At 37.8% G+C, this 27,932-nt stretch overlaps 1 protein-coding gene across 2 annotated transcripts in view; it reads right to left on the reverse strand.

Annotated features, from left to right (window-relative positions):
• ATP11A (ATPase phospholipid transporting 11A) overlaps window positions 1-27,932 on the reverse strand; it is a gene marked incomplete at both ends in the record, with an annotated part of 124,179 nt that overhangs the window by 23,061 nt on the left and 73,186 nt on the right. For both annotated transcript variants that reach the window (XM_084267121.1, XM_084267122.1), the window contains 15 exons: window positions 590-693; window positions 946-1,019; window positions 2,112-2,183; window positions 2,510-2,673; window positions 3,978-4,151; window positions 6,979-7,176; window positions 8,314-8,464; window positions 9,726-9,807; window positions 11,352-11,416; window positions 13,585-13,635; window positions 16,071-16,174; window positions 16,641-16,769; window positions 20,461-20,568; window positions 24,604-24,684; window positions 25,797-25,886. In XM_084267121.1, coding sequence (XP_084123247.1) covers window positions 590-693; window positions 946-1,019; window positions 2,112-2,183; window positions 2,510-2,673; window positions 3,978-4,151; window positions 6,979-7,176; window positions 8,314-8,464; window positions 9,726-9,807; window positions 11,352-11,416; window positions 13,585-13,635; window positions 16,071-16,174; window positions 16,641-16,769; window positions 20,461-20,568; window positions 24,604-24,684; window positions 25,797-25,886 — 1,647 coding nt within the window. The remainder of the gene's footprint in view (window positions 1-589; window positions 694-945; window positions 1,020-2,111; window positions 2,184-2,509; window positions 2,674-3,977; window positions 4,152-6,978; window positions 7,177-8,313; window positions 8,465-9,725; window positions 9,808-11,351; window positions 11,417-13,584; window positions 13,636-16,070; window positions 16,175-16,640; window positions 16,770-20,460; window positions 20,569-24,603; window positions 24,685-25,796; window positions 25,887-27,932) is intronic.

Consider the following 27,932-nt stretch of genomic DNA (forward strand, 5'->3'; position numbering starts at 1 on the left):
GTATTTTACAACTCAAAACCCTACCTTTTAGGTAAAACCAAGTTCTGAGTTTCTTTTAAAAGGTGATCAGGCTCATGGCTCGATTTCAGCAAGTAAAAATGTAAGCACAAGGATGACCATTGCACTGTTTCCCCAGAAGCAGCACATTTGTTACTACACTGTGCTCTAATGGATTTTCTGTTTTCAGAGCTTGTAAAGCAATCAAAGGCAGCAAATCACAATTGCTAGGGCTGGGGACTGAAAGCAGGGGTGAGATTTTCTGAGAAGTTTTTCAATTCATTCTAAGCTTAATTCAAACCACCACAGTGTCACCCTAAAAAGCTAACTGATGACCTCTGGCATAACACAGAATTGTGGATCTGTAATGCCCTTGGATCTCACCACAACTGACGTCTGGAAGATGAGATTGAAGACAGACTCAAAAAAGGGAATAATACAGACTGCTATCCATACAGCCTGTGTGCTCTTTGCTACAGAATAACCTCGGTGCCTGGGAAGACAAATCTGTTAACCAGATCAAGCAGGAGGTCTGAACACTTAAATATTTTTTGACACTGACATCACACACACAGATCAATCAGAATCTTACCACCGCATTGCGTTCAACTCTGGACCGTACTTGCTCAATTTTGCCTTCTTTAACTCTAGGAAATATGGAAGAATCTGCTCCCTTACAAAACAGAAATATATCACCTAAAAGAGAGAGTGGAATTCAAAATGGTCAGATATATCTTTCTTCAAAAATAGCCTTTTGAATTACTAAGTCTTCAAAAAGATTTCTTTCAACTTTTTTATAACATACGCACTCATGCTGGTACCCTGTCTCCTTTTTATAAAGGCAGGCACACAGACTGTGATTGATTAATGCTTAACTCTTTGATTAACCTCAAATAAATTCAAGTGAAGCAAAAACATCTAAGAAGAAACAGAATGTGACAGCCATACCTGCTGAAGATTTAACAATTACACTCATTCGCCGTCTCACAGAATCAAAACTCAAAACCTCTAACAATTCAAACCTGAAACAGAAACAAACATTTTTTAAAAAACTCTGCTTTTCTAGGTTCCTAAAATGATGGTTACAACTTGGGAGTGCTCGTGGATGAAAAGCCAGACATAAGCCAGCAATGTGCAGCTGCAGCCCAGGCGGCCAACTGCATCCTGGGCTGCATCTAAAGTGTGGCCAGCAGATGGAGAGAGGTGATTCTACCCCTCTACTCTGCTCTGGTGAGCCCTCACCTGGAGTCCTGTGTCCAGCTTTGGAGCCCTCAACACAAGAAGGACATGGACCTGTTGGAGCATGTCCAGAGGAGGGCCACAGAAGTGATCAGAGGGCTGGAGCACCTCTTCTATGAAGACAGGCTGACAGAGTTGGGCTTGTTCAGCCTGGAGAAGAGAAGGCTCCAGGGGCCTTCCAGTACCTGAAAGGTGTCTGTAAGAATGCTGGGGAAGAACTGTTCACAAGGGTATGTAGCAATAGGACATGGGGTAATGCTTTTAAACTAGGAAAGGGGAGATTTAGGTTGGCTATTAGGAAAAAAGCTCTTCAATCTGAGGGTGGTAGATCACTGGGACAGGTTGGCCAGAGAGGTGGTAGAGGCCCCATCCCTGGAGGTATTCAAGGTCAGGCTTGATGGGGCTCTGAGCGACCTGATCTAGTGAAGATGTCCCTGTTTACTGTAGGGGGATTGGACTAGATGACCTCTAAAGGTCCCTTCCAACCTTACACATTCTATGATTCTATGATTCTATGACTTCGAGTCCATCAAATACAACATGCCTTCTAACATGGAAAACTGTGTTGAGTACTATCGGCTATGGAACAAGTACAGAATGGCACAGTCGGTTATGAATAATAAGCAGGGGAGGCCCTCAGCTCCTAATTACTTGAAACAGAATTTTTCTGCATGTTGGATGTATAGCCAATATAATTTATTAAAGCAGAAGACTAAAATTGCAATTAAAAATTTTAGTAGATCACTTATTTTTGTACTAAAATGTACAATTTCTGACTTTTCCAAATTAAAAATTAATGTATAGTGAAAGAATGATTTATTTAAAACACCAGTAAAAATTCATCAGTCTATTTTGTTGTATTTTTAACCACTCACTTCTCTATGTTATTTTCTCGATTTAAGATCTCCATAAAATTGTCCTTCAGCCTTAGATAGGTGTAACCAAGTCTGTAAAATGAAACACACATCAAGTGAATGAATACGATGAATATGTAATTGTCCAGTTTAAGCATATCAAGGATTTAAGACCAAGCTTTTCTTCTGGGAGGGAAAAAAAAACCACAACCAAAACCACCACCAAAAAAAACCCCACAATCCCATAAACCCCCCAAACTGTTGTTAAATTTTTTATTTATGAATATGAATAGGCATGACTATGTTAAGAAAATCATCAGCTCTAGATGAGTTGGTGTTTGCTGTTATGATTTTTGAGCTGAAAACAACTTTGAACTCCAGTGATTAGATTTAAGCATACCACCCATTTACACACATACCTCTGTATTCCCTCAACTAAAGCAACTTCATCAGGTGATGATGAAATATATATACAAGATCTCCTTGAGAGCTGGTTTTTCTTCAAGCCATCTACGCTGTCATCATCTTTTACCTGAACCGTGTGGCAAAGACACAGAGCTCGGAAAAACAGTTCCTCTCTCTCCTGAGGGAAAAAAAAAAAGGTATGATTGTGATGTGTTATCACTTTCAAGTGATCACTTTGTAAACTCTTCCAGGCCACCTGCCCTTTGTGGGGACCCAAACCTTTCCCAGTGATAACCTTACCACGCTTAACAGGTGCGGATGCCCAATATATACCGTGTGCATATTTTGCCTCCTCTGAGAGCCCAGTTGTGGCTAAAGGGGTTTTTCTCTACTTTTGCTTACATTTTAACAACCTGTACCAAATACCAGTCAAGGTAAAATTTGAAGACTCCCAAGTCCTGACAGAGGGATGCAGCACCTGCAGCACAAAGTGTAATCAGGCTTTACAGATTTCAATTTCTTATGCAGCTTGCACACCTCTCAGAGATAGATAAAATGAAAGGAACGTGGACATTTTGGCAGCTGAAGCCAATAACTTCTGTGAAGTTTCAGATGGTTTGGTAATGAAAGCTTCTGACACCAGAGAGAGATTTCTATTTCATGGATACCTGGCTGTATTCTACCTGTATGGTTGTGTCTGAATCTTATTCTATGCTGTTCAATACAACCTGTTTGTGTCATTGCAATTCCAAGATAAATACACAGTGTACCTTGGGGCCCCATTCTGAGAGCCATGGGTGAGTGCCATAAGGCAACATATTTTAAGATGCCTAGTTTTGCCATAGTGAGAGGTATGCCCAAAGTATGACCTGATACATTTAAAAACATCTTGTCCTTTGGTTACGATTACCCTGCCCGTTTACACCCTGCTCATCAGCTGACATGTGAAGTCTCCTTAACTTTTAACCAACTTTGCTTTACACCACAAAAAAGCCCCAGCCCTTGCATGCTGTGTGTTGCACATTTCCGATGTCACTACTTTAAATCACATTTAAAAGTAATTTGATTTGATTGCAAAACATTCTCTGTCCACATCTTCATTCAGTGATGACAAAGCGTTGGCACCGAGCACTTATTTTCCCCCTCAAGGAGTTTCCTGCCTTGCTTTCCTTACTGTAGTTAATGCTAGATGGAAAACAAGCTATTATGTTTCTTTAGCTATTAACCAAAGAAAGTTCTATCTTTTGGGGTTCTATTTAATTCAGTTTTACAGCTACAGTAAATTGGGAAACTTCTTGTTAAGCCCTTAAATCTTACTCTAAACAAGGCAAGGAAAACGTCTGTGTTGTGATGAATTTGCTGCAGTTATCTCTTTGGCTAGTGAAATTCAAGGATGTTATACTGCCAACACTCTTTTCATCAGCAGAGTCCCATTTTCACGTTTCACTGTAAAAAACAAGAACGTGGAAAGAGTCACCATACCTTCCCACTTCCTCCTGGAGATGAATCGATCATATCGATGCCTGTACAATCATGGAGAATTTGGCCATTGCAGATGACATGTGGGATATAAACATGCCCTTCAATGCAACATTCTACGAATTCCATGTTGTTCTCAGTTAACGTTCCTGTTTTATCTGTGAAGACATACTCGATCTGCAAACGAGCACAAATTGAAAACAGCAGGAATATGAACAGAGATTTTCCAAGGTCTCGTAACAAAACTGAGATTATTACTGGGTTACATCTTCCCTTAAAGATCCTTATGCAGGCTCTTTCAGAAAAGGAAGACTACAATTTCTTTTGGGAGTCATCTTCCACACAATTGTGGCCCCTGAAACATTTTACCATGCAAAGGTATCAGCGAACCAATTTTTTGCCTCATAACACATATAAATGTGTTTAACCTACTTTCACTCTTCTCTCAAGCTCCTACTGGCTTTTAAATGTCTGTCATGCTGCAAGGCAGCTATTTATGGAAACAAAATTCACACAAATTCCTTTTCCAAGGGATCATTATTTGATGTGCATGCCCGGATTTGGACCAGTTACTGTCAGAATGGTCCTTAGGGTAGTATCATAATTCCCCGCTACAATTATGTTAGTTTAAATGAGGACTCTGGACTAATGGTCACATACAGTTATACACATGGACACAGTTATTGCCCCAGAAATTACCCTTTTGCCTCAATATTGAATGTTTAATTAATTTTATCTTTTACACTTAGCCCCAGAATTTAAGGATAACAACAACTAAGGATAGCAACATCAAAAATAAACACGGAATCTGAACTATAAACCAAAACAGCTAGATCAGCACAAGCTCAATTTTGGATACTGGATGTTAAGTACTGTATACAGATTACATGTAAATATTTTATATTCTGAGACCACTAAGGTTAGGAACTAAACACTGGAAGCAAGCCAATTATTTAGTATTTGTCATATTGTTTAACAAACTTCAACATTTATCAAGTGCATCCAAAACCCCCAGATTTTTCTTCTCAGTCATAAGAGACATTATTAGATATGTAAACTTTCTTCCTAGATTGACTTTTCTAATATTCATTAATCTGAAAAGGCAATTTCCAGTGGTTTGCTATCTCTGGACACAACAAGCATATTCACCTTTTCTCAAAGCAGACAGAGTTTATATGGATTTCTTTCATCTCAACTCCTACATTCAGTTTCATAGTACACTTATACAAGATACAAAATGCTATCCAACAAAGGTCTTTTATTCATTCCGTGTGCTGCTTCAGGATCAACACTCATTACATGAAAAGAGGAATACAGTGTGTATATCCCTATGACAGTATTTGCTACGAGCACAAATAATGATACACAATCAAAGCCTTCATTAGAAATATGATGGATAGTAGAATTCAAAAGTGTAAATGCAAAATTTAGTTCACTGGGTTGGTACTAATAATGCCAAGTGCTGAGGAGGGTTCTTGTTCTGGGGCTATTTTTTATAATATAATCACAAAATGATTGAGATCAGAGAGCACCTCTGGAGGTCATGTGATCCAGCCGACCCTGAACCTTTCCTTCTCCAGGGTGGACAGTCCCAACTGTCTCAGCCTGTCCTCACACAAGATGCTTCAGTCCCTTCACCACCATTATGACCCTTCATTGAAGTCCCACCAGTATGTCCACATCTCTCACACTGGGGAACCCAGAACTGGACCCAGTACTTCAGGTGTGGCCTCAACGGTGTTGAGCAGAGAAGAAGGATCACCTCCTTCCACCTTCTGGCAATGCTCTAATACAGATAAGGATGCCCCTGGCCTTCCTTGCTGTAAGGGCACATTGCTGGCTCATGTTCAACTCTGTGCCCAGCAGCACCCCTGGGCCCTTTTCCACTAAGCTGCTTTCCAACTGACTGGCCTCCAGAGTACACTATGTCCTGTCATCCAGATCGTTAATGATCAGGACTGGACCCACTATAGATCCCTGGTGTATACTGCCTCTCACTAGACTTTTCACAGCTGACTACCACCCTCTGGGCTCGGCCATTCAGCCAGTTTCCAATCCTCCTCACTGTCTGCTCATCTAGCCCTTAATTCATCAGTTTCTCAATGTGGATCTTATAGGAGACAGTGCTGACTGTCTCCTGTAATAATCAAATACTTGGTACGACCTTTAATTCAAATAGCCCTGTGCCCCTAAATGCTTAATTACTACTTTGATTGTACAAAACCAAGAAAATACACAGAATTATTTATATGAAACCCTTTTTTAATTAAGGCAGATCCTAAATATTTTCTCAAAAAATATTAGTATTTGTCAAGGTGATGATTTTCTTAACACAGAATCTAAACATAAAATCATAGACTCATTCAGGTTGGGAAAAACCTTTAAGATCATTAAGTACAACTGTTAACCAACACTGCCAAGTCCACTACTAAACCATGTCCCTAAACATCACAGATAGAATCCTCTAAATCTCTCCAGGGTGGTGACTCAGCCACTTCCCTGGGCAGCCTGGTCCAGTGTTTGACAACCCTTTCAGTGAGGACATTTTTCTTCTTATCCAAACCTCCCTGGAACAACCTGAGTCCATTTCCTCTTGTCCTATTGCTTGTTACTTGGGAGAAGAGCCTAAACCCACATAGAATTTCTTTTGCAAAATGAGAGTGATAGTCAATCATTTTACTGGATGAAACCTGTGGTGGAAGATTTGCTATCAGTCTAGCCAGTCCAAAAGGTGGGGTTTTTCCTCTGACTTTTACTCTAAGTTAAATGCTGATATAATGTCCATCCACAGTCAATGGAGAGAAATCATTACTTAATGTGTTTATCCTTTACTATTACAGTAACACTGACTTCCACTGACTGGTTGAGAAATCAGAGTTTTTGATTTTGAAAGATCTCAAACTTTATTTTTAAAATTAATCAGCACTAAAGAAAACCACACTATGCTGAAGGGGGAAAAATAAGTAGAAACCATTGCAAAAATGTATTATTCTGTGAAATTTACCTGTCCCAACTCTTCATTGAGGTCAGAAGTATTCACCAGTGGTCCTTCACCTGTGTCCTCATCAAACATTTCCTCATCCCACGTAAGGAAATAAGAACCAAGAAATTTCTGCATTTCCACAGTGACATACATGGATACAGGAATAATGTAGTTGAAAAGAACCATGAATGCAAGGAAGTCGGTAAAAGCTTGAAGAAACTGACAAAGAAACAAGACAAAAATATTGTGGGGGGTTTTTTCATGGACTGTCAAAAACTGAAAGATGACTACACACATTTGCAAATGTTTTTTTTCTAATCAACTTTCAAACAGTAAGCAACACCTTTCTCAGCTCACAGTTCAGCACAGGATTAATACTTTCATGACAACATCACGACTAATTTGGTGGGGTTTTTGTTTTGTTTTACCCTTGTATTTTTCTTTACAGACACACAGGTGTGGAGTAAGTACAGTTAAACATCATTATCATAAAGCTCTAGAGCAACTAATGAGAGAGGTGAACACTTGTATGAGAACAAAGAAAACAATAAAAAGTGCATTCACAAAGTACCAGAAAAATACTATAAAACTATGGTAAATCATTCAACGATGACCAAATTTTGTAACTTTCAGACAGCATTTCATGAATAAATAGTTTCCCTTCCTTCATTCAGTACAAGTTGAATGTGTGCACATAACCTGGTTTGATTTTTTCAGTGGTGGAGGCTTGTTAGAGGTGTATTCAAACTGGTGAGCAGTTTGAAAGAATGTTACTGGTGATAATGAGAAATCTAGAACATGCCTAGGCATCACTACATGATGTAGTGTGTAATGAACACATCATGTGTACATCATGTGTAGTGTGTTCATTACTTTGGATCATCTGGGTATCTATTCTGGGCTATGTCCTTGCTCCTGTAAGGACATCAAACACTGGCAACTAGAGTGTTCATCTCTAGTGCTCATGACAGAGTTAAAGGGCTATGTGAAATTAAGCCTTTTCTACAGAGATTCCTTTTACAGAGATTTTTCCTTTTATAGGGATTCCTAGAGCAGATTCTTTTAAACATGTCTGTTATATTATTGTCAAGAACTGTGGGATTCTTTTCAGTACTACCCTGAAGTCAGTTCTCCACTAATTCACAACAATGACAGTATGCTTCAGAAGACTTTCATGAAGCTTTTTATACTAAACCTTCTCATCAGTTAAATTTGCACATACAGCTTAAGTGCAGAAGTATAATACACAAGATTTATACAAATATATTGTCACCACTTCAGCAAAAAAAGTAACAATTCTTATAGATTAAGTGTTTGCTGAAACTTTTTTTTTTAAATTTTAATTTCTTTCCTTACCAGATTTCTTTTCCTTTCTGGCTCTGTTTTCTGATTATACCATGGCTCATCACGAAATGGTTCGCTCTGCCAGACATACTTCAGAACAGTATTTATTAGTGCTTTACTGATGAGAATACAGAGGTATACAATAAGGAATACATTCATTGATCTAAAAAAAAGAGGAAAAAATGGAAGAAAAAAAGAGCAAAATAAAAATTTCATTAGCATATAAACTACAGAGTTTATTAAACTATATTATAGTTGTGCTTCAGCCTAACCAAGTCTAACAATGCTGTGATGTTAAGTAACTTTTCTGCAGCGTTTTCCCAATGAAGAAAAACATTTCTGAGCACCATTTTCCATTTAAAATGTTAACTGTTACAATTGTTTCCAAAATGCGTGGGACACATTACCAAACCTAGTACATTAGTGAAAACAGCATAGATGGAATCATAGCAGTATAATCAGGCTTGTATCTGAAGACCTTTTTATGCCATTTCCCTAAACCAACACTCATATAAGCACTTTATAGAAACAGAAATCTACTGAGAACATTTTGCTATTCAGCTGTAATAGTTTAACTCTTTGTAGACAGATCTAAAAAAAGAAAGAGCAAGAACACTTCTCATTTAAAAGTATATTTATATAATGATGGGCATGAACTAAAAGCCACGGGTTATACATCAATAACACATCATCACTGCTCAGTCATAGTGTAAGAGAAAGGCTGTCAGCTGGACAGTACATCTTGCCTTAATGATTTTTTTGTGCCCCTCACCAGGTTGGACACCTTACTCAGAGCTGATGATTTCAGACAGCAGATTAGGACTAGAAAATAACCCTATTTTTAAAAAGTAAGCAACCAGTGTCAGCTCAACCCTTGAGAATAGCGGTGTTGTCTTTTCCCATCATATACACCTATACAGAACTCCTAATTTTAGCCAGTGGAAAGCCTGCCACGGCCAGTTTTTGCGTTACTGTAGTTGATCCAAAGTGAAGTGCATCAAAACAGTTATTTTTACTGAATTCAAGACTTAATTACAATGAAAGGGAATGTTAGGGTGTTGAAGCACTTAATCCTGGAAAGCTGTCAGTAGGTGTACTCTAACCAGGGAAAGAAAAGGCTTCCAGAATAGACAAACACATCATCTCTTTAAATGGTATTACATTAAGGTGTTTTTAAAAAATATTTAATATTTAATAAAAATTCAGTATGGAGAAACTCATTTATATGGCATCATGTGACTCTTTTATAAGTAAAAAAAGCTATACTCAAAAGGGCAAGTTTTAAGTCTCTGTACTACTTTTTTTAAAAATTTAAATCAATGAAATATACATTTTTAGCCCCCAGCCTTCGCCCCCCAGTTGCCTTTATTTCACCATTCAGACATGCAGTTTTCCACCCCCAAAATAAATGCTAGAAATTTTACTTTTCTACAGCAGATCGCTTCTGTGATTTCGCCTGGTAATTTAATGCCATCTTAGTTTCCATGCCAGTGTAGATAGCAACACCTGAAATTAGACAACTTGTTTTACTAAAGATTGTACAGTACAGTAACTTCATAAAAACCACAATTCACTTGATTATTAATAGACTGTCACTTCTTTAATTCTCTGTAGCCTGAAGAAAAAGCACAAGGATTTGGATTATATTAAAAATCTAGAAATGGCTTTAATACCTGGGTCATTAGAGGGAATTTTTAAGCAGCATTTATATCCCATTCCAGAGTTGCAGTTCCCAATTGCTAACGTGTTGCTATGTATCAAAGTCAAACCAAAGCAGAGTTTTGAATAAATCCCTTTGTCTTTTTGAAGATTTTTTTTTTGCCTTTACATTTCAAACCTAAGTCATAAATTGTAAAAGAAAATCCAGATAGTGCTAAACTACAGGATACATCCAAGAAGAATAAAAGGCAGCCACTGCTTTTGCTTGCTTCAACAAAATGTACTAATACATGGAGAGACTGATCTTTTAGCATTACTGTTTCCTGTTGATAACACAGATTGAGACACTATACTTCAGAAGATGAAATGCAACAACTAAAAGAAGCTGTAAACAAGAATATGGATTTAAAGTACTTACTAAAACAGCACAAGCTAAAATAAAATAATTAAAGATACACATTGTGCTGGGATAATAGCAGTGTGTGTGTCTGTGTGTGTGACAGACCAGAAACAACCACTCATACTCAAAACATTTCTGCCTGATACATAAGCTAACAGGCATATCAGAACCATTCTCCGAAGTTTACAGAAATACTTACTACAAAATACAAAAGTATTAGTTCATCTATTTTAGATTACAATTAAAAGCAGAGAGAGCAAGTTTAATATATACTTTTTACATTCTGTGGAGAAAAAGGTTTCAAGACTTTGTTGGTTTAGGCTAAGTATAAATACATCATGGCTATCTAGGCTCTTTCTTGGGAATATGAAAGTTGTATTTGATAGAGGATGACTTGGATCCTTGTCATCTTTGTCACAGCAAAGAGTGCCTTGTTACAACAGAACTGCCATTCCCTCTAGGCTTTGTTGAAGAATTTCAGAACTCACATCTGTTTCAAAATTCTCCATGAAACAAAGACAATTCATACACACAAAATACACCAGCTACCAGCAAGTCTAATTTTGATCAGGAACTGTTTGAGTGGATTTTTTTTTCTTAATCGTCCATATTTATATCTGGTTGGGGTATCTGTTTTACAAATGAGCAAAACAGATCTAAAATTTTTCACCAGGCTTATTAACTGCTTTGGAACAATATTAGCTCACTGAGCTTGGTCAAAAGCCATATATTTACATGAAGAAGTGGAGTCATCTTCACTAATCCTTGAAAAGTCAAGTATAAAATTGCCCTCCCCAAAACCTCTATACTCAATGCACATCATTAATAGTTACTTACTGCCATTGCAGCAACAGTAAACTCTAGTAAAAAGTTGTAAATCTAGTGATTACACAGAAATCATATGCTCAGTAGTAACTGTAGGGTTACAGCCTTGTTTGATGTTTACTTATTACTTCGGGGTCCATTTTAAATAATCAAATGAAATATTTACCAAAGATTTTTTCTGTATTCTTTAAAGTGGCTCCTCTAAGAAGCAGATTTTCAGATCCTAATGGCCTGCAAAGATAAGTATTACAAAATATAAACATTAGAAAGAAACAGTGGTCCTTGGAAGCCACACAAACCAGGAAATTAGTTTTATCCAAATATTTTTGTTTTGTGTAACAAAGTTACCAGGCAATATTTAAAGCTTTTAAATGAAAATTTTAAAAATACAAAGATGTCTAAAATTAACCTCATAATTTCATAGTTCAAGACTTAGACCAATGCACCTAAAAACCACATATGTAGGTACCTAAATAAAAACTCATCACCCTAATTGGAAGGTGCTTATTTTTAAAAATACCGGTTCAAGTCTTTTTCAGGCTTCTGTAAACTGTAGTGTTCTGCATGTTAGAACTGGTTACAAGGCCAATACATGCTTCCATTTTATTTTAAGTATAACTGGCATACAAGGTACTGTTTGGCATTTACTGTATATATTTCAAAGCACAAAGACAATTATTTGAGGAGTAGGGAAATCAACATAAGAATCCCCATGCAATTTAAAATAATATTTTCGAGCATAACACGTAATACAAATCACCATCTGAGTGCAAAACTAAGGACCACGTTATAAACAGCACGGATGCAGACTGTCAGACTACACAGCAATGGACACGAAACAAGAAGTTCAGCATTTTAAAATGTTATTCAAAGCACTCTTGTGGTACCAAAGTCCCCAAAATCAAGAAATTCTCAACAAACAAAAAATGTAGGGCCTTATGGCTCTGATGTAAAACCTGAAATTAGTTCCACTCAAAACAGTGGAGTGATGTTGTAGGAGTAATTTGGCTTACAATTCATTATACCCCAATATAGTAAAAAATAGCAACTGCTCTAACAATGCAGTCCAGGAAACACAAGTCTTAATGTCACATAATTTCTTCTCATTCACAGTGACATACACAGGTCAATCAATCTATTGCAGTTGACATTATAAAGGTATTTTCTGCTTGCTTTCCTTTCCTCTCCCACCCAAGTCCACTTACATCCATCTGTATTAGTCAAAAGTGAAAGGAGAAAAAAAAAAAACTTTTTATAGCAGATTATAGCATTCATTGTTACATGAAACATCATTCAACATGGAAAAGACAGTTGGATTCTTAGGAAAGGATGTCTGCTCCCTGAAAGTAGGCAGCAGCTGTGGTTAGAACAGCCCACATGGCCAGGGCTTTGCCTGGCTGTCATATCTGATGGATGCCATGAAGACAAGAGCCCAGAACAGCTTAAAGTTGGTCACTCTGGACAGCGAGGTTATTATGTTTCCTGGGTGTTTACTAGGAGCTGTGACACTGACAGAGCCAGCAACCAGGTTTCCCCTTCTCTTTGTTTACTGAGATGGAAACTCACATATTTACAGACACACTGAGGTTAGGAACGCACTTGGCCAAAATGAAGTAACTTCCTACATGTTGGGGACTAGGGTATCACCCAAGCAAGAAGCCTTTCCCTCATACTGCTTTGCCTCTTTGTGTCAAGGTCATGTACTAAATCTGGTAGAGCAAGTCTCTTCCTTGCAGGGCAGACAGAAAATTCAAGGCAGAAAACATGGAAAGACTCATGCCTCTTCTGTACTGCTTCATTATTCCTCATTTGGAATATCCTGGGCGACAGACTGTTCCTTGAGCACAATACACCGCACTCACTGTGGGGTGAATTTGCAGAGGAGGCAGACCCCTCTAGATGCCTCCCTGTACCACAAGCAAAATGCATTTCCCTGGTTGTTGCTTTCCTGAACACACATATAACATCATGGACATTTTATACAAATGTACAAACACCCTTAGTAAAACTAAACATGATGTTTCGCATTGTCAATCTCCTCCAAGAAGAATAAAATGAGAGAAATATATGAGTGATACTATTCATAGTGTTTGATACACTACTGGGACCTCATGCTAATGAGGCAGTATTATCAAAGTACTATCAAAATCGTATCAGCATAATTTACAAACCAGATACATATCAATTAAAAACTGAAGTTGAATAAAGACATAGATCTAACTGATTAAAAGATAAAATATTTATGACAAATGAAATTACAGTCTGTAAACTTGGAAGAGAAGTCGTCTATCAATAAGACATAGCAACACAGTGTTGGTGAAATAAAAGTAATTCTCATTATTGATAGTTATTCAACCCTCAAAATATTTAAAAGAGTAGAAAACCAGGATTTTCCCTACCTTGCAGTAGGCTCATTCATATCATGGTAAACATTTATTCGACCAACAAATCTGCAAGGGAAATACATGAGTAGTTTAACAGCACTGCTAATTTCTGTATTCTTCTCTAGGTATGTCCTAATATTTCAGTTTTTTAAATGTGCATTACAAGGACATGTCATTCTCCCTATATACAAAGGTCTATATAGCACACAAACACATTAAAGAAAAAAAAAATCCTCACTTTTAAAATCTTCACAAGGTTTAACACCTACAACTGAGTTAAAAACAAAGCAAAAGCATAAAGCCGATAAGGAATTCTCCCTCTGAATACCTCTAAGTACACTTTATTTAGTGGGTTGGTCCTAGACAACAAGTAAGCATCCACTAGCCTCTCACTCACTCATACCCCAGCAGGACAGGGGAGAGATCTGGTAAAGCAAAAGCAAGATCATGACAGTTTATTAAGTGAAGGTAAAAAAGCACATGATGCAAAGGCAACCACACAACACCTCCCATAAGCAAAATGATACCCACTTAGTCTCTAAGCAACAGCTAATTCGGAAAGGCACCCCCTCCCACCCCCCAGTTTTATTGCTGAGCATGACAATGTGTGGCACAGAACATCCCTCTGGTCAACTGAAATCCGCTGTCCTGGCTGTGTCAGCTCCCAGCCTACTTGCTGGGGAGGAAGTGAGAAACAGAGAAAGCCTGGACACCGTGCTCAGCAGTAACTAAACCACTGATGTGTTATCAGTGCTTCTTTAATCACAAATCAACAACACTAGACTCTGAAGATGACTAATGCCATTCCAGACATTCTCAGTATAGTTATTTGTAATACCACTGTCTAAATGGGTAACCTCAAACCAGAAGTAATTAAACCTGACATCAGCATTCTGGTGGCAGAGGGAACTGTGGGGAGTTGGTGGGTCTTTTACCCTGGGAGGGAGACTCTCCAGCTCAGAGGACTGGTGACCTGTCTGCTGAGAGACTATATGACACGGCAGAGCCACATCTAAAGACAGTGTGCCATTTGCTATGATGCATCATGATGGAAAATGACTATGTGCCTTTGGAAAGAAAGATCTGCTGCTGTGGATTGTGGAGATGTAAAGTGCCAAGTAAAAACTAGCAGAAATTGTCTACCAATAAGCATTCTAATTATTCACAGATCAACCACTGTCCCAGTGAATGCCACTGCCTGTAACGGCATGAGCTTCAATTCCCAAATGTTCACTCCATGAGCCATATATTTTAAAAAGGATCAAGTCATTCATTCATCAGTTCTCTTGCAGATTTCCAGACCAGTTCCCTAGTCGCTGACATCAGGAAAGAAATACATCCATGCCTCTGAAATGCACAATGTTTTCTATGCATCTTCCAATAGCATTTGCCCAAAAAGAGTTTTACTTTGTTGCCAATTTGTTTTCTGTTCATTATTTCAGCTATTTTTACTGTGTCAGGAAGGACAAGTTTTTCTCACTTGAGGGAGCTCATGGTTTTCTGTCTTTCACTATTAAAGAAACCCTCAAAAGAGACTTCTGAAGATTTATCATTAAGTTTAGCGAAATTTTGTACAGTACTTTTGCAAAATATCGAGTGTTGCATGACTCTAAACAATGTTAAAACACTGTAGAGTTTTTTCTTCATGTTCTGGAGGGTCAGTTTTTAGATGTTTTGCTTATCATATCTTCGTGCTATCACTAGCTGACATCTTAAAGCATGTAGGGTCAGGTTAATCATGAATGATAACAGATGTAAATCCATATTTCAAATAGTCCTGATAATTTTGGGGGGCTTACTTTTTGTCAGATCTGATTAAAGTGGCATTTCTTTTACTTCTTAATGTGGCTGAGGAAGAGCTCATACTAGGAGTGAAAGCATTTGCATTTTCTTGTTATTCACCTGTGCTTGCTCTATTAGTATCTTCAATCTGCAGTTTCTTTGCAGGAATCTTGTCAAACTACTTGACTGTTTTGTGGGGTTACATATAATCTGTAAATCTACTTAACTGAGCGCACAAACTGCAGTCCTTCACAATACGCTGAAAGCAAAGGAATGAGGGAGGGTGTTGCTGGCAACCTCTCACATTGTCAAACACCCTCTCTGCCCCCAGGGGCTCCTTGTGAACTCCATTGGACATGGGACTCTGAGGTACAGACTAAGTAAGGGCATCAGTGGCAAAAAATAATTTAAATATTAGTAAAGCCTTATTTTTATTCTAATTTTTTAGATTTACAGAAATAAACACAAGTTTTAAAAATTTCAGCACACCCTCCCAAAATGGATCATCTTCTACACCCTTGTTTGGAGACCACTGCCCTAGAGCAGACCAGTGAGCTACCTGCAGAAGAGGAGCACGGATGGAAGAATACCCTGCCTTCAAGCTCAGTCTGGAGCCCACCCTAACCAGCCAGATGCAGCCAGAATCTTTTCATTATTGCTACTATTATCGTTGGTTGTTAGGGTATCTTAAATGAAACAGGTAACAATTATTTTCTTACTTATAAAGGTCAGGCTGTGGTTGTTCACATTCAATAGTAGCATGTAGTGCATCGATTTCTTGTTCGTTGTGAAATGCCTTTGTATCTTGAACAGCATAGTAAGTCTGCAATGAATAAAAAGGTTTAAGTAAAATAAAAGGACAGGCATACAAGACATAAATCTCAAATTATGCTTCAGTACAGCATGAAATAGATTTATTATCTTTTACATAAGAGCTCATAGTTCAAATGAGATGCACCTTTAAATGCTCCTCACTATGTGGCTTCTTACATTATATGCAAGTACCCTGCAGTGTACTCAAGATTAAGTCACCAGGAAAGCATTTAAGTACCAAAAAAAGTGTACATTATCTCTGTAATCTGCATGCCTATACTGGACACAGACAAAATCAGGTTTTAAAATTTAGCATAAAATAATGATACTTAAAGAGATATGAAGTCAACTGGTTGAAATATTAGTTACACAATTAGTGCAGCTGCTCACACATACAAGCATTGTCATATTGTGATCTGTGTAAAAACTGAAATGCAAACTTTGCCTTAGAAAGAAAATGTAGAACATTTTATTACTTTATGACTGGATTCACCATCCAAACTAGCTGTCGTAACAAAACACGTTCCATCTCCTCTACTACTCGACAGAAATATTAAGTCACATGGGAATGTTTCATCTTCTTTTACCATTACAATATCTCCAACCTAAGGGAAGAAACAGCACAAGAAAATGCATTTATAATTTACATAGCACCTCACATTTCAGATTTCCAAACTAAAACCTACATTCAATCTTGAATAGTCATAATTTTTTACTTATACCAGAATTTTACCATTAGAGTGAAGAACTACACAAATATCTCTGAGTTACACCTTGAGGAATCACTGACATCTACTCTGTACTACCTTTCAGAATAACCATTTTGCACCTACTGTCTTACTAAGTTCTCATTTGAAAGATGGAAGATACTACCCTGGTTTTAAGACTAAGCACACCCAACACACTTTCAAAACCAGCTGGATATGTGAGCTACTCTTGCTGGCTCTTGAGGATAAGCCTCTATCTCTGATTAGAATTAGAGCTGAAAAAGCTAAAAGTTTCAAGTCTGCCAATGAAAGAAGGATACATTTTCAGCAGAATTTGTGAGTAAAGATCCATCCTATTTTTATCTATGTTTAAAGGTGAGCAAATTAATTTTTATTAATGGAAACACAGGTAGTATCTTACAGCATGTAAAAAGAGTGTCACAGAGCAGCCAGCCAACTATAAATAAAAAATACTACTGCAAACTATTCATTTGAGAAAAAAAGCCTTTGAAACATTTTTGGAGGTCATCTTTCATAAAGGAATATGAAAAAAATGAACAAATGGCAAAGATACACTACATGTGTTAAGAATATTGAAGTATGACTTGAAGTCCCATCACAACACACAGTTTTTTGTCATTTTTCAAGCAGTTCAACATCAGTTCAGTCTATTTTTATCATAATTCATTATCATAAGATTCAGCTTAATCCTTGTTCTTGTGACACACGTATAAAGTTAAATTCCAATATCCTTAGCAGTTGGCAGGGGCCAGTTAATTCTAGGTTACGCTAAATACCATGATAACAATCAGCAATAGTAATATCTACAAATACAATGGTGACAGCTTAGATAAGATTTACTAACAGGTACTGAAGGATGAGGATAATAAACAAGATTTAGCTTCTTGTAGGCATGAAAAAGGCTTCTTTTTAACCAATAGCAATGAAAAACTGCAGATTGTACATATCACATGAGATGCTGCTGAGCATACCTGTGACAATCGAGTATGAAATATAGCAGCAACTTCATTAAGAATTTTTCCATCTTTTGTGTGAATGATGGCACCTTTGAAAACCATGACTTCTAGTGCAGCAGTAGAGCTGTAGAGTTAATCAAGTTTCAGTCTCAACAAAAACTAGAGACTTCTAAAAACAGCATAATGAAAACTGGCTACTCCATTTCTAGGGAAAAAAGGGTGCAGTTTTAACCAAGAGTAAAACATTTTGGGCTGTTCAACATTAAGAAGGAAATAATTTCCTCATGTATTTCCTTTTGATCAAATGACTTCTGTATCATTCTGTGGGCCCAGAGAAGTGAAGATAAGTGGCAAGACAGTGAAGGTGTAGGTTTGGAATTGGAAGCAATTCATGTCTTGGCTTGAGCCAGCCTGAACAATATAGAGCCTTATTCTCAAAGAGCAGTGGAGCCTGATGGACCAGACTACTGCTCAAGTTGCTTTATTCTTTCAAAGATGTGTCTTCAAGAGAACCTGACATTTTGCCACAAACACATTAATTGTGAAAGATAGTGATGTGATAAATTATAATAAAGCCTCGAAGTGAGAACTTTACTAAAGCCAGACAAAACACTGTAATGGAATTATCTTGTATAAACTGTCAGGAGACAGAGAATCCACCTATTCCTAGAACAAATTGTAAGAACACTACATAATTATATTGATTTTACTAGCTCTCTTTACTACTGAAAACAACATTAATTTAATGACCTCTACAAATGTCATACAAGGAAAAAATGGGAATTGTTCAGAACACTGAATCTGGCCCGAGAGAAAGCCGGGAGGCCAGTTTAGCAAACAAACCCCTCCTGACGGTAAAGTGTCACTACAAGAATAAATATGAGAACAAATGTCCACTGTGTCTGGAGTTTAAGTTGCCACTGAAAAATTTTACGGATCAGAAAGTGACTTTTTAGGTGGTGCAACTCAAAGACAAGAGTCCTCTCAGTTTTGGTTTTCACAGTTCATTTACTAATTCATCTAGCAAGATTCTATCTGTAAGCCACAGAATACAAGTCACTCTGCAAGCCAGGACCACCCTATAATGCAACAGTCTATTAAATCAGAAGTCAATAATCTAAATTTCTGAACGAAAAAAAAGGCAGGAATAGGGAAAAAACCAACAAAATCCCCCACCAATTAAAAATAACAGCAAAGAGCATCTTAATAAAATTTAAAAGGTGTTCTGACAACATGTGCCACCACGCCAATGTGCAAAGAGAATGGAGCCAGGCTCTTTTCAGTGGTGCCCAGTGACAGGATGAGTGGCAGTGGGCACAACCTGAAACATGGGAGCATCCATCTCATGTTTCCTATGAGGGTGACCCGGCACTGGCACAGGTTGCCCTGGGAGGCTGTGCAGTCTCCATCCCTGGAGCCGTCTGAGCACAGCCCTGGGCTCTTGGAGGCCCTGCTTGAGCTGGGGGTTAAACCAGATGATCTCCAGAGGCACCTGCCAACCTCAACCAGTCTGTGATTCTGTGAAAAAAGATACCTCATTTTTTAGCAGTTCCCTTTTTACTTTCTTTAGTCAAATGTCCACAGTCTTTAGGTGCAGAAGGGTCTACTTTTATATAATCCAATGTGTTTTCTCATATAACACAGATCAGAGAACTTTATCCATTTAGCCATACAGAGATATCCCTTCCCATGCAAGTATTTCCTAAGCCTGTCTCTCCTACTATTTAGGTGCTCAAAATATAATCTCTGAGAGGCAAAGAACAGGGGAGAAACAGAGAAAATATGGGCAATTAATGGAAGACAATTTCCAGTTATGTGGTACTTGATTATTTTTTGTAGCATACTTAACTGTTTAGTTTCACACATAAAATACTCAGCGGGGCATTTTTTTTATTACCAGGAAACCCTAGGCAGAGGCTACAGAGCAAGGCTATGAACACTGTAGAGCCATTTACAAGGAAGAGCAAAGATTTTACAAATAAGGAAATGTCAAAGAAGTACCTATCATATTTGTTGAGTTCTAAAGAGGATAATGATGAAAAGTTAATGTCCTGACATACACACATGAAAAGGGCAGAAATTAAATTCTGAAGATAACCTTGAAAATACCAGGAAAGATATGTAGCAGCATTCAGAAGTCCAATGAAGATGCTGTGATTTGATTGATAATGAACAAAGTAAGGAAAGTATTATGAATGTAGTGTGTATATATACATATGCATATATCTTTATTATATACATAGGACAAATCAGTAACATTGACTATGATAATCAGGCTTAAATAAATTATTAACATGTGTAACCACAGAGGATGGAAAATGGAGGAAAGACAAAAGACTCATCAGGAGTGAATTTCCAAGTTAAAAAATGGAAAATGAAAGGAATGGTGATGAGAGTGGTTAACAAAGCCAAGATACAGCAGAAACATACCTAACTTCTAAAAATATTTTATTACAAGGCATTAAATTAAAAATGAGTACATTTTAGGTGTAATTGCCAGTAAATGAAATAAATGCTACAACATCATAACACTACATTCCTGTATAATTTGCTTTACAAGGAGTGTGAAGTAAAACCTGACTCCTAAAATCTGTTAAGTCATAGTTACTTACTCTTAATTTTCGGCTTTGCTTTCTAACCAGTTTACCATGTTGAATGAAATGAACAGGGCACTGGTTCATTGCATTGTCAGCTTTATGTCGAAGCCAATCTTCATAACCCTAGAAAACAGTGAAATGGAATGATGCAGTGATGCACAGTTGGCTAGAAAGACACACAACATCTCTAACTTTTCACAAAATTTTTAAAATTTAGCCTTGATCCAAATAAGGAGGAAACAACCCCACCCCCCCAAACATTCCCTCTAGAACAAATGAAACTGTGATAATATGGTCACATTGGACATGCATGAAAAGGAGTATTCATGGTTACAATTGGTCAACAAAGGTGTGTATTTTAGTGAAGATATTCTGATGAATAGGGATGTTTATAATGTGTAGAACAGGTTTTGCTGTTTAAGTGATCAGCTCTTGCTTATGTTCTAGTGAGTCCCATGAAAGTGGAAAGTACTTATAGACACAGATAAAAATGAAGAAAATGTATTTTTGGAAGACTGTTGTTCTGTATTGAAAGAAGTTCAAGTGACTGCAGGTGGTCACACATCCTGTCATACAATTATATCAAACTTTTAAATTATATACTATATATATTCCTGAAGAATTTTACTTCAAGAGATTTTGCAAGGTAACCTATTCTGATTGATCAATTATCTTGTGAATTTAGTTTTTATACTAAGTAAAGGACAGGGAATCTGTAACTTTCACAGAATCACAGAATCATAGAATTGTTTAGGTTGGAGAAGACCTTTAAGATCAAATCCAACCATTAACCAATACCGTCCAGTCCACCACTAAACCACATCCCTGAGCACCACACCTACATGTCTTCTAAATCCTTCCAGGGTTGGTGACGCAACCACTTCCCTGGACAGTCTGGTCCAGTGCCTGACAACCCTTTCAGTGAAGACATTTTCCCTAATATCCAATCTAAACCTCCCCTGCCACAACTTGAGGCCTTTTCCTCTCATTCTATCACTTGTTACTTGAAAGAAGAGACCAACCCCCACCTGGCTACAACCTCCTTTCAGGTAGTTGTAGATTGTGATGAGGTCTCCCCTCAGCCTCTACACCCTTCTCCAGGTCTGTCGCCTTTCTTTGGACATGCTCCAGCACCCCAAAGTCCTTCTTGTAGTGAGAGGCCCAAAACAGAGCACTCAAGTACAGCCTCACCAGTGCCAAGTACAAGGGGACGATCACTTCCCTCATCCCACTGGCCACTTTCTGATACCACCCAAGCTGCTGTTGGCCTTCCTGGTCGCCTGGGTACACTGCTGGCTCATACCTGGCTGGCTGTCGACCAACACCACCAGGTCCTTTACTGCTGGGCAGCTTTCCAGACACACTGCCCCAAGCCTATACCACTGCATAAGGTTGCTGTGACTCAGGTGCAGGACCCAACACTGAGCTTTGTTGAACCTCATTCCTACTTGACCATTCTCAGGTGCTTCCATGGTTTCTAACTCTTGTGTCTTTGCTGTTGCATGGGTCTCCATCTCCTACCTCCAACTGAGATGGTAGACCAAAGGACCTCACTAGCACCCCGTTCAAAAGTTCCTGCCGTGGAATAAAGATTGTGACTGAGAAAGACATGTGTGGTTGAGATGGAAAAACATCACTTGTGTTCCATAGCATTTCTGATTACGTTTGAAAACTCAATGTCATACTAAAGTAAGTTGGATGCTCTCAGAGATAATCTGGGAACTCAGGGAGTCTTTGTAATTTTAGTGTAATATATGTAACTTTAGTGTAATATATTTCCAGGGATTGGGACAACTCCTCAAGCACACCCCAGAGCCTACACCAGTTGTTGGGAGAAAGACTCAAGGAAATAGAACTGCAGTACTAGGCACAGCATGTCATAATCTAGGCTTTGATAGCCTACCAAACTGCAGCAAAAAAATCTTTGCAGTGGGAAAGGCACACCTAAAATACTACCTAAATGCATGTATCACAACTTTTGCTCTCCAGCAGGAGCCAAATTCTACTGCACAACTGTGCATAGTTACCACTGCAAAGAGATGGAAACACTGCTCTATGCAGATTCTTTGAAAGCTAATGAAGGAAAATCCTGCATTTAGCATAAAGACTGTGAAGGTAATCACTTATCTTATTAGGGGAAAATCAAAATTACCCTCTGTAGTACATCCAGCTGGGATGGAGTTAGCTTTTTTCACAGCAGCCCACATGCTGCTGTGCTTTGCATTTGGGTTAAAATAGTGTTCTTACATCCCAGTGTTTTGGTTATTCCTAAATAGTGCTTGTACAGCATCAAGACTTTATCTCCAACCTCCTCACACAACAAAAAAAGACCAGTAGGATGGAGGTGGGCAAGAGGCTGGGAGGGAACATTGCCTGGATGGCAGACCCAAACTCACCAAGGGGATTACTGCACATGGTGTAGCACTGCTTAGCAAGAGATGCTCAGGAAAAGCAGGCAGGAGTTTGTGATGACAGCATTCATCCTCCTAAGCAAGCACTATACATGCTGAAGCCCTCATCAACCCTGTGTATACCCTCACTTTTTTTTTAGTCATTGTTTTAATCATCAGAGTCCACCCCATGTATGTAAGAAATACAGACACCCCCTACAAGTTTTGAGCTAAAACAAGGAGCACTCTGACACAGAAACTTCATATAAAAACCTCATGGACTGTTTTTCCCCAGAGACAGAACACTTCTTTAGCATGATATGAGAGATCTTTCCTATGCTCAGGAGAAGTGCTAACTCCTTTGAGTGGCCCAGTAAATGATGCTGAATGTCAAGCTGCTTGCACAAATTTTCCTTTCACACTCCCATTCCACTGACTGAAATACAGGAAAGAAACGGTGTCTGGACCCAGACACACAGTGAAGAGTAAGCCATGAAAGGGAACTCATTATGCCACAGGGTTTTTACACTGATAGCTGTCCTGCAGGAGCAATCATCACTAAGTTCAAATGAAGGGAAAAAACCAAAAACATAAGAGAAGCACTGCAAAGACCTTTATTTGCAATGGTAACTTCAGGAGCTCAGATTTTTAGAAACTACTCTGTGGCTATGGTAAGATGGTACAGTAAACACAGAAGAGTGATGTAGGCACCGAATGTAAAGTACTGCTCATAAACTCATTTGCTAGCTCAAATTTAGCAAAACTTTTGATGAATTAACTTTTCACTAGCAATGTTTATGCCAGATCTGGTATCCTCTGTCTTCCAGAAGCTGGCCTGAAACTCGTCAAGTCAACGAATTTGGCTCTGGGTAAATCACAGGATGATCATGATCTCATTCTTGATTCATTCCTGATCCGGATCAAACTTGCAGCATCAGAAGCTCTGATTAGACACAGATCAGACTGCAATATCCCCATATGAATTAAAACATTCTATACTTATCTGAGATTCCACTAATTTCAGTAAGATCCCAACTACATTTAAGTGCTCAAGTTAGTCTTTTCCTTCCCATAGTACTAACGTGAAAGTGAAATAGCAAAGCTGTACAATTCCATACCTCTATTATGCAATTCTATTTTGACAAGAACTTTCATTGGGAACTTTCACACTCAGTCATGTGGCAAGAATTGATTTCAAAAAAGTACTTCAATTGCATGAATTAATTTTCACAGTATAAATGAAAGAATACCATAACATCTGTTCAATAGTAATCTGCAGAAAGCACTGCAGCTATCTTTATGAACTGCAGAATATAATCAACATCTAATGAAGACTTGAACAAAAATAATTCTTATTATCCGTTCGCACTTTAAAGTTTAAGGAAATCTCAAAGGTAAGAGCAGATTTATCTTATAAGCTTTTGTAGTTCTTATTAGTTTTCAGTCATTATAGAAAAGCATAATAGGGGGTGGACAGTTGTTTAGAAACAAACAGAAGTCTACGTGTGCTGAGCAAACATGAGAATGTAGATGATTCCTTTGGAACACAAGGACACCAAAACAGTAAAATAATTTATGAGACTGTGATGAATTAGTGAGATATGATCATCTAGCAACCAATTCTACTTAAACTACAGAAACAAAATAAAATTACTTGGTCATAGACATTGCCCTAAGACAGTCTAAAACAGAAAGGCAGGGAAAACTGAAATGCAAAACAGATAATAATGTTATTTCTAGTTATACTTTTGCTCACTAAACTACTCACCTGTTTGATAGCTGTTACAGTGATGACAAATAAAAGTGGAAGTCCACTTGTAACCGGACTAGTTGGAGTATCAATAATTAACTGCAACAAAAGAGACAAAGATTTTCTGGTTATGTTTTTATGAATGTAAGCTGTCCACTTTTCAAGAGAGAGGTTTCAAGTAATCTTTCCAGCAAAACATTACAAAGTACCAAGGAATTTAATTCAAAAACCCAGTAGGTTAATATAGGCATTGAAAAATAACTAAATGCTATGATAAGATACAATACCATATTTAAATCGCATTAACGTTCAGGTGTTAACGCCTAGTAAAAATATTTGCTTGTGAGAGTTTAAGTACCAAACTAGAAACATGCAGCTTTGGAGGCAAAATCACTCTGTAATGTCAGAAACAAGCATGGTGCTGTTTTCACGTTACACAATACAGTTGTTACTCATGCAAGGGCTACATCCTGAAATACTGAGCTCTGGCTTCTGCAATTATACAGAAAGAGGTCGATGTCGTGGAGGGAGTTCAGATAACAACAAAACTGCTCAGGGAATTTGCATAGCTTTTCTTTCTGCAGAATCTGATGTACAAAGTGACACAGCTTTTCATTTGACTTAGTAAGATTTTTATTGTTTAACGCATTTCAGTGCTAGTGAAGGGGTCAGAATTAAGACACTTAGAAAGCAGCAAACTAGTTACCTGAGATAGTAAGTACAAACCCAAACATTTATGTAACACCCTAAGTAAGCATTGTATAAGCATCTGTATTTTGTTTTCTCTACAGGTTTTGATGACAGTGCAATTGGAAAATTTCTGCCAAGGCATCATTCTGCTGTAAGAAAAATAATATCCAGCAAACTAATGGAAATTTATAATCTACCTATTTTCTAACAATGGTTTTGACAATCTGGATGTTTATTTATGATGAAATGCTAATAAAACAAAAAGACACTGTTCTTTTCAATTTTTGTCAAGAGATGTCTTGCCATCAAACCAGTGATGTTGTCAATTTCTCTTCAGGTCAGATTCACATTTATAACCTGGAAATGAAATAGAACTCCTTATGTCACATCATGAATGTAAAAGACTATCTAAGCTCAAATGTTTACCTCCCCAGCCTTCAGTGGATTTTGAAATCTTTTTCAACTCCTTGCTTTTGTTTAGGAAGAGTCCAAAAATTTCTTAAAACATGGGGATAGCTTACCTGAACAAGGAAAATGATGAGAAAATAGAAGTTAGCTATTCTTCTGAACTGCTCAAACAAATTTTTCGGTACAAAGTTCCAAAAGGTGTACTGAAAACAAAAGCACAGGTTATCAGTGTTTGAGAGAGAAGTAGTATTCCCATTCCACATTCAAAAATCAAACAAATTTATAATTCACAATTCAAGATCAACCTGAACAAAACGTGTTATTCTGTTTCATAATTCCCTGAAATGGAATCTTAAGTTGGCAGTCATGCATTCTCAGAATCCTATCGACTCCCTTGGGATTTTCTGAACTACGATAACCTTGATAGCAGGGACTATAAATAGGTTTTGACTAGCAACAATAGTCGTGCAGAGATTTAGCTATAGAATGGTTTGGTTAAATCAAAGGATTTTAAAAAATATCCTAGCCACTTCTAACACCACTTTTAATTCACTTCCATTCTATACACGTGACTTGAGAAGGTAGGTGGCACTCAGAGCTAACAAATCAGTCACAGCTAGTTCACCAATAAAAAGTTTTCCGCCCCTTGGCTTGGACACAAGCATATTCTTAAAATAAAGTATAGCACTGAAAAGGAATATAGGGATGAATATTTCTCTACTGATCTTCAAAAATACAATTTAATGAAATGGCATAAGAAACAGTATATAAAAGCGTAAACAAAAAATGCAAAACCTCAAAGGAAAAGAATCATATAAAAGCAAGAAAGGACTTTATGTCATCTAGTCCTCTCCTCTGCCCTGCAGCACTTTCAAATGTACTCTTTTTAAACAGCTCATTTTGTAGGTCTAAAACATTTGCAAGGATTGCTTATTGGAACGCATGTAGAAATGTCAGCTAAAGCTCTGCTAGAAGGTGTGAAAAATGGCTTGAGAAAATTAACATTGTATCATCATTATACAAATTATCATTTGACACTTAATAAAATGACAACTCCAATATAACTTGCATTTCAAAGGAGACTGGCTAAGAAGCTTCTCCTAATTATTTGCTCTGCTACAAATGTGCCTTGTCTCCTCTCAGCTGATTGCACTGATGCTTGCTGATATGCAAATTACGCCACGAGACACAGATCTTCTGAATTTGGCCCCCAGAAAGCAAAGACAGCCAGAACTCTAGAAGGAAAAGTCCTCTAATTCCACATCCAGATGAAAAGGATCCCCAAAATGCATGCCTTCTCTTTTAGCTTGGAGAAGAGGAGGCTGAAGGGAGACCTTATCACCACCTACAACTACCCAAACAGAGGTTGCAGAGAGGTGGGTTTTGGTCTCTTCAGCCAGGTGACAGGACAAGGGGAAATGGCACAAAGCTGTGCCAGGGCAGGGTCAAATTAGATGTTAGGAAAAAAATTTTCACTGAAAGAGTTGTTCGGGCCTGGAACAGGCTCCCCAGGGAGGGGGTTGAGTCACCATCCCTGGATGTGTTTAAAAAAAGGGTAGATCTGGTACTTAGGGATATGGTTTAGCATAGAACAGAAACGCTTGGACTTGATCATCTTAAAAGTCTTTTCCAACCTTGTGATTCTGTGACAGTAAACTTTTTACTGGTGTGGGGTTTAAGCCTGGACACATGTAGGACACAGGAATGAAATTTTCGATCATGTGCCCAAGAACACTTAAGCAGGGTAAGCAAGCACTTACCCTGCTTAATAGTTACCTCAATATTAAATCACCGGTGAGCAAGCCAAAACTAAGGCAGGCATACAGGCATCAGCTGGAAAGTCAAGTGCTCTCATCTTACAATCAGAATACTTCTCATCAGCCTGGAATGCTGCTTGCACTGCCCACTACTTATCTTGGAATTCTGAGACAGAACTGGTTAGACCTGATTATATTTCCTTGCAAAGCCAGTCTCAATCATTCAAAGCTGCTGCTGTGATATGTGACAATTTAGATCTTATTCTAACAGCTTTTTACTTTCATCAACAACTTTATGAGGAAAATTATCTCTATTTTCTAACCTTATACATTTATTTATTTGTGACTATCTGCCTGAGAAGGAAAAATGAATAGAAAGTTCAGTGAAAAACTTTTGTTTACATTTTTCTTTAGCTCTTTTGAAAGAATAAATGTTTCTTCTATGCTAAAGGTTTGGGGTTTTTTAACTGTTAAGGTTGGATAATTTATACA

Source organism: Gallinula chloropus, assembly GCF_964237585.1.
Source record: "Gallinula chloropus genome assembly, chromosome: 1".
Lineage (NCBI taxonomy): Eukaryota > Metazoa > Chordata > Aves > Gruiformes > Rallidae > Gallinula > Gallinula chloropus.